Below are 7,188 nucleotides of genomic sequence, written 5' to 3' on the forward strand. Positions count from 1 at the left end.
ACCCTCCTCTGCTCTAGGCTCAACAGTCCCAGACCCTTCAGCCACTCTTCACCAGACTCAGGCTCTAGACCCTTCCCCAGCTCCGTTGCCCATCTCTGGACATGCTCCAGCCCCTCAAGGTCCTTCTTGGAGTGAGGGACCCTAAACTGACACCAGGCTTTGAGGTGTGGCCTCTCCATTGCTGAGTCCAGGGGCACAATCCCTGCCCTGCTCCTGCTGGCCACACCAGTGCTGATCCAGGCCAGGATTCTGGTGATCTTCTTGGCCAGCTGGGCACACACTGGCTCATCTTCAGCCAGCCATTGACCAACCCCCCAGGTCCTTCTCCAGCAGGCATCTTTCCAGCCACTCTTCCCCCAGCCTGGAGTGCTGCCTGGGGCTGTTGTGACCCAAGTGCAGGACCCAGCTCTTGGCCTTGTTGAATCTCACACAGTTGGCCCATCCATCCAGCCTGTAATTTAGCTGCTGTTCACCCCTGCAATGCTCAGCCCTGCACGTGCCTGTCCCTGGCTGCCGGGGTCCCAGAGGCCTTTGGAAGCAGCAGCCTGTGCTTTGGAGGTGGCTGGGGGTGCTCAGCCCCTGTGGGTTGGGCTGTCCCTTTCCCCAGCACAGCTGAATGTTCCTGGGGGAGGGGGGCAGGCTGGTGGAAGAGGGAGATGACAGAGCTCTGCTCTTCCCTTGGGAAGTGTGTGTTTGAGAGCTTAACTACCACTGCAGAGCAATAAAGTGCTGAGATCTTGGTGCTGTAGCACAGGAGTGGTAGGGGAATATATACAGCTTGGATAAGTGCAGTTTTGGCTGTTCCTGTTCCCCCAGCCTTGCCCCCAATACCCAGACCAGCCCAGAGGGGCAACCTCCTCTTCTGGCTCTAACATTCCCAGGCAGCTGGGGCCAGGGATTCTCTCTGGCTGGCTGAGGCTGAGCAGAGAGGAGAGGGGCACCTTGATTTCAGCAGCCAGTGTGAGCTGAGCATTGCTTTCTGCTAAATCCAATCAAAGAGATGGGCCCTGTAATGGAATCAGGGCTGCAGAGCAGGGGCAGGTGAGCCATGCATCCCTCACAAGCAGGGCTACACGAGATGTCCTTGGAATCACTTTAGGGAGACACGAGGTGTCCTTGGAAATGCTTTAGGGGGATACAAGGTGTCCTTGGCTCGCTTTGTCTCAGCTGGGGAGCTGCAGGAGCTCAGCAGGGACAGGAGTGTGCAGGAGCTGCAGCACCAGTGGGAGCACTGGGCTCCTTGCAGCCACGCTGATGACTCCCAGGCTCTGCCAGGTCCTTGCCATCGTTCCTTTCTGGCCCCAAGTGCAGGGTGGGGAGATGCCAGCCCAGATTTCCAGCCCAATGGTGGGTGTCCATCCTCCCTTCTGAGCACAGGACCCATTGGGTACCTTCCCAGGGAGGAGTGGGTGTCACAGTGGATCTGTGACAGATCCCATGCCTTGGGATCTGCTGGCATGGGACTGGGGAGACTGGGACATCTGGGATGGGAGGGAGCACGGTGATGCTCCAGGGGGTGCTCAGAGCATCACTGTGACTTGGGGTGTGGGGAGCAAGGGGGAGCCCCCCACCTTGTGTCCCTGAGCCACAAACCTTTCTTCCCATTCCAACAGTGCTCAGGAGGCCTCTCAGGGATTTTTAGTGCTTCAGCCTGGTCCTGCTGAAGGCATGGATGTGGTGATGTCCAGAAAGATCAGCTCTCTTTCCTGGAAGTCTCCTTGGAAGGGCGAAGGACTGAGCTAGAGCTCTCTGTTTCCAGAGAAAACTGCTTGAGCAGGGGGTTTGGAGTGAACAGGAATGAATTAGCATCCAATGAAAACAGTGGCTAAATGGTGTGATGAGAAGTGTTTCCCTTGCTGGTTGTGTTGTGTCTCTGGAGTCACAAAGCTGCAAGTTTCTCAGTTGTCTCCAACCTTTCTGGGAAAAACAGGCTAAGGGAGACCTGCCCTTCTGGAAGGAAATCCGAGGGGGAAATGAAAGGCACTTTTCATGCCCTTTGGTGGAAGACTTTTTTTCTTTGTAGTTGTATCCTAAAGTTCAGCCTTTTTCTTCTTCTTTTTTTAATTATTATTTCATTCTTATTCTTATTTTATTTTATTCTTTTTTATTACTTATTCTTATTTTTTATTCTTCTTTTCCCTTTCTTTTCCCTTTCTTTTCCCTTTCTTTTCCTTTCTTTTCCCTTTCTTTTCCCTTTCTTTTCCCTTTCTTTCCCCTTTCTTTTCCCCTTTCTTTCCCCTTTCTTTTCCCCTTTCTTTTCCCCTTTCTTCCCCCTTTCTTTCCCCTTTCTTTTCCCCTTTCTTTTCCCCTTTCTTTTCCCCTTTCTTTTCCCCTTTCTTTTCCCCTTTCTTTTCCCCTTTCTTTCCCCTTTCTTTTCTTCTTTCTCTTCTTTTTCTCTTGCCACAGAAAGAGGTGATCCACCCATGGATCATCATGGATCCATTTCAGGACCCTTTTTAAAGCAAAACCTGCAAAATCCCCAGTGGGCAGCAAATGCTAATAAAGCTTAATTTTTAGCACAAGAGATGAGCCGTTCAAGGGCTGGGAGACACTTCTGAGAGAACTTGGTCAGAAGGTTTCTGAAATGAATGGGATGTGACCCAAAGAAAACCTGTCCAAGAGGAACAGGTCCATATCAGACAGGTTGTGTGCAGGGAAGGGACAAGGCCATGATGTGGGGTGGTCTCAGCTGGGATGAATTCCCATCGTTTCCCTGAATTTCTTCCTCTCTGTCAGCGTGTGACCAGGGCTGGAGCATCATCCTCAGAACAACCCCTGAGGTGTGCTCTGAGCGAGGAGCAGCCCAGGCGAGGCTGCTCTGGAGCTCCTCCTGGGCTCTGCCTTCCTCCCAGCCTCACCCAGCCCCAAGGCACTTGTTTTCATCAGGTCCTGCTGCTCATTAATATTTGCATAGAGCCAAGAGTAATTTCCACCTTCTAAATTAGCTCCAGAGACACGTTTCCACCGTGGTGGCACAGGGTGCAGAGTCGCTGGTGCTCTGCCCGTGCCTCACCTGCTGAGGAAAGCAGAAGTCTGCTGCTCTGCACCAGGGCAGCCTTTCACCCTCTCTCTGGAGGAGATCCCTCCTGTGGAGCCGTTTTCCCCTCGTTTTAGCTCTCTGCTGCCCAGAGCTCAGGCTGCTGCTGCGAGCTCTCCCCTGCACTTACACCCATCTGATGGAGCGTGTGGGGAGCGAGTAGTTTGCAAGCGAAGCCGGGGCCCGCCACACGCAGCTAATGACCTTCTCCCTGCCTGTGTTTCCTTTACGTCAGAAGTCGGAGTGCTTATTAAGTTTGGAGGCTTACTCCCAGGAGCAGAAGAAGAGGATCTGCTGGTGTCTGGCTGAGAACATCACCAAGCAGCAACATCCGGCATCGGCTCCTGCGGAGGGCAAGGTAAGAGAGCCCAGGGGAGCTGTCAGACCCTGCTCGGGGCGTGGCGGGGCCCTGCCTGGGCAGGGTTGGCTCTGGGGAGGTGCTCGGGGGGCTCTCCTCTTGCCAGGTGAGGAGGGGTCTGTGTTCAGGCGCTGCTGCTCTGCAGCTCTGCCCCGCGTGGGGAGGCAGATGCTGTGTTAGTGCCCGCGGAGCCCACGCTGTGTTGGCACCTCCCAGCTCTGCTCTCCGGGCAGCTGAGGCCACGCAGGCCAGAGGGACCCCGGAGCTCAGCTCCAGGGCAGGGCTGGGGGCAGAGGGAGGCGCTCAGACCGTCCCCTCCGGGGCCAGCTTAAAAGGCTGAGGTCCTGGGAGCAGTGCTACAGAGATTTGTCCCCTCTGTGCACTCCTGTGGGCTCCAGTGTTTGATGCAGAGGCCACAAGTGACCTCGGAGCACAGAGAGGTCGTTTGATGAGTGCTGGTTGTCACACCCAGGCAGCACCAGGACTTTTCCCACACTGAGGAGCTTCAGCCTGGCCTGAGAGTGTTGTCTCAGCAGCACTGGCAAGAGAAATCTGTGTGGAGAGGGTGTGAACACTGTCGGGCACGCCTGCCCTGCGTGGCTGTGGTCACCCTCCCCTCTGCCCGGCTCGGGGGCTGGGGCTGCCCCACGGAGTTCTCTGGGATGGTGACAGTCTCTGCTGGAGTCACCTCATCCTCCAGGGACTGTTGCTGGGGGAAGGGGAACACGCCGTGCTGAGTGTTTAAAGCCCTGGGAGTGGGGCAGGTGGGGGTCTGTGGGGTAAAGCCCCCCCGACACCTCCCCTTGGCTGGTGCCTGGTGGTGGAGCAGCCCCTGCCCCGCGTGGGTCCGGCCTCGGTTGTCGGCGGGGGCGAGAGCCGGGGCAGGGGGACGTGGCTGCTGCTCTGCAGCCTCCCAAAGTGGGTCAGCACAAACATCTCTGCGGGAGACAGAGCCTCCGGATTCCTGTTCCTGCACGTTTCAGATGGACTAAAATAGCAACAACACACAAAGCCTGAGAACCCAGCTCCCGACCCGGGCTCCAGAACGCAAACAGCCCAGGGCAGCTGGTGCAGTGGTGACCACACTCTGCTGAGTCTCCTGGTCTCCTGCCACGTGTCTTGCTGGCAGAACGTGGTGCCCGGGCAGGAGGTCCCAGGCAGCTTGGCATGGGGTGGGGGGACAGGTGATGGGGCTGCTGCTGGGGGCTTGTCGTGGCTCTGCTCTTGGCTGGGAGTGATCCAGCCACAGGCTGGGGGATCCTCTGGGGAAAGTCATATCTGAGCATCTCAGGTCCCAAAAGGAGGGATCTTGGTGTCTCTCCATCGTGGCACGGGCTCTGGGTCCGTTTGGGGTTTTGGGTGATATTGCTGTTTGTCCTCCCCACCCCAGACTGTGTTTCTGGCAGGGGGTGGGTTCTTGCCTCTCCGCTAGATTGACAAGCCATGTGGCTCAGAGCAAAGCCCTGGAGAATGCTCCCCATGTTGTGGAAGGACCTGGCCACTGAGTGGGTGAAAAAATGCTCTGGAAGACAACGCAAACCTTTCCAAGGCTTTTCTGGTCCCCAGCAGCCGAGAGGGTGCTCCTGGGGTGCAGTGGAGAGCCAGCATGGGCCCTCCAAGGTAGTGACAAGGGGATTGTGTCTTGCTCTGCCAAAGCTGATGGAAATCCTGCTGGTAGCATGTGGGGCCAGGACAAAGAAAAGGAGCGTGAGAGCAACCACAAAACACTTACTAAGTTTATAGCACCATTTCCCATCCCAGCAAGGTATAAAGTACCCAGGATGGGATTTTAAACCAAACCTGATCCTGAAACACAGAATGCAAAGCGTGGGGAAGGGGCAGCAGCACCGTGTGAGGCTGCAGCTCCAGCGTGGGCAGGACAGGACCTCGGTGGGCACACAGGCTCAGAGCAGGGGGGGGCAGCCACAGCCAGGGCCAGGCTGTGGGCAGGAGCCTGACACGGGTGGGCTGCAGCTGGGGCTGCTGGGACCAGTCTGGGGCTGCTGGGACCAGTCTGCAGCAGCTGGTGCCTCGGGGCAGGTGTCTCTGGGGATGCCCGAGCAGCGGGAGGCAGGAGCTGGGACAAGCAGCCCTGTCTCACCAGGGAGAGGTGATCTGTTGGCTTTGCTCCTGGCTGACAGCTCGTTGGATACTAGTGTCTGTGGGCTGGGAACGGGCAGGTTCACCTGGAGGCACCAGCCTCCCCTGGCTGCTCTGGGCTCCAGGCAGGGCTCTTGGAGGCAGGAGGCAGCTCACCTCGCTGTGCCCGGAGCCTGACCCAGGGTACGTGGGCTGGGCTGGGAGTGAGGGGCTGGCACGGCCCCTGTGCCAGGCAGGGACGTGCCCGTGTGTGCCAGCACCCTGCTGGGGCTGCAGAAAGGGATGCTGAGCAGGGAGCAGCTCCTCCCAGCCCCTGCAGCTCCTCCTTCAACACTTCTGGTAATGCTGTCCCACCATCCTTGCCTGGTGGGGCACAGGATGCCCAGCAGGATTGGCACAGCTGAAGAGGTGGGGCTGGGCTGGCCACACTGATAGAGGGAAGGTACACGGTGCTGACTTCTTGGAGCTGTAGGAAATGAGAGGGATGTGGGGCTTTGGGATCTGACCTCTTGTTTTTCCAGGTGCCCTGAGACATGCCTTGTGTAGGGCAGCACCAAGGGCAGGAAGGTCCCTCTGGCTCAGGGAGGTGGCTCTGCAGAGCTGTCGCTGCCTCCAGCAATGTCTCCTGGGAGGATGGTGTCAAGCCTGGAGGCTGCACCTTCTGTGAGGCCTGTGTTGGCTCCTTCTAGAGCAGCTGGTTTAGAGCCAAGCTTCTAGTTTCTGGGAGACACAAACACACAGTGCATGCAGCATCCACTTCAGGAGATGGGTGAAGAGACAGCCGTGAGGGATCCATCTGTGATGCTCCAGCTGTGCTCCCCGTGGGCTTTTCCTGCCCGTGGGGGAGACCGTGATTGTCGGTGTGCTCCAGCTCTCCCACCTTGGTCTCCAGGGGACGTGAGGGAAGTGGGGCTCCAGTTGCTTCTCTGCTGCCACTATAAGACTTGGCTGAACTTCCCTGAGTGCTGAACCCATCCTGCAGCTGCAGCAGGTCACAGCAGTCGTTCTGGGGGTATTTTCTGCAGAGTGTTCCCTCCTATCATCCTTGGGTCCAGGTCTGTCCCTGCCCCTTGGCCGTGCTGAGCAAGGGCCTGTAAAACCCATCACCAGTATGGTGAAAAACGTCCCCAAAGGGGGAGGTGTGGAGCCAGGAGGAGGGCTGGGCTGGGCTGGGCTGGGCTGGGGAGGCAATGTGATTACAGTGAGAGCAGCTCTGGGAGCTAATCCAGTTAGCCAGGCGGGCTCGGAGCGGCCGTCTGCCCAGAGCACTTTCTGCTCTAAGCTCACATCACCACGCTGGTCCTATTTCCAGCCCCGTGATGAGTTGCATTAGCAGGAGAGAGGAGGTGGCAAACTGCAGAGCAGGGGTGAGGACCAGGGGCCAGGAGCTGGAGCTGCTCCAGCTACAGGGAGGAGATGAGCGGCACAACACCCTGCTTATGATAAACCTCCTACCACCCTCTGATTCTTACTGCTTGTTTCTTTGTGTCTTCCACACTCAGAACGGCTGATTACTCTTCCTTCTGACTCCGTGACCTGAGATTACCTCGGAGATGATGGCTGGCTGTCTCTGAAAGATGTAGATTATCCTTAAGCTAAATAATTACGGACACTCGGTGGTGCGGACTTTGTGGGAGCGGAGGACGGGCGCTCCCCTTGTTCCCCGGGGGAGGTGGTGGATCCTCAGCACTTT

The 7,188-nt window shown here is 57.3% G+C and overlaps 1 protein-coding gene across 1 annotated transcript in view; it reads left to right on the forward strand.

Annotated features, from left to right (window-relative positions):
* LOC103777914 (regulator of G-protein signaling 3-like) overlaps window positions 1-7,188 on the forward strand; it is a gene marked incomplete at its 5' end in the record, with an annotated part of 49,531 nt that extends 42,343 nt beyond the window's left edge. The window contains 2 exons of the mRNA XM_008945516.1: window positions 3,273-3,395; window positions 6,998-7,188. Of these exons, the coding sequence (XP_008943764.1) occupies window positions 3,273-3,395; window positions 6,998-7,006 (132 nt within the window). The remainder of the gene's footprint in view (window positions 1-3,272; window positions 3,396-6,997) is intronic.

The sequence above is a fragment of the Merops nubicus genome, unplaced genomic scaffold (genome assembly GCF_000691845.1).
Source record: "Merops nubicus isolate BGI_N331 unplaced genomic scaffold, ASM69184v1 scaffold10630, whole genome shotgun sequence".
NCBI classification, from domain to species: domain Eukaryota; kingdom Metazoa; phylum Chordata; class Aves; order Coraciiformes; family Meropidae; genus Merops; species Merops nubicus.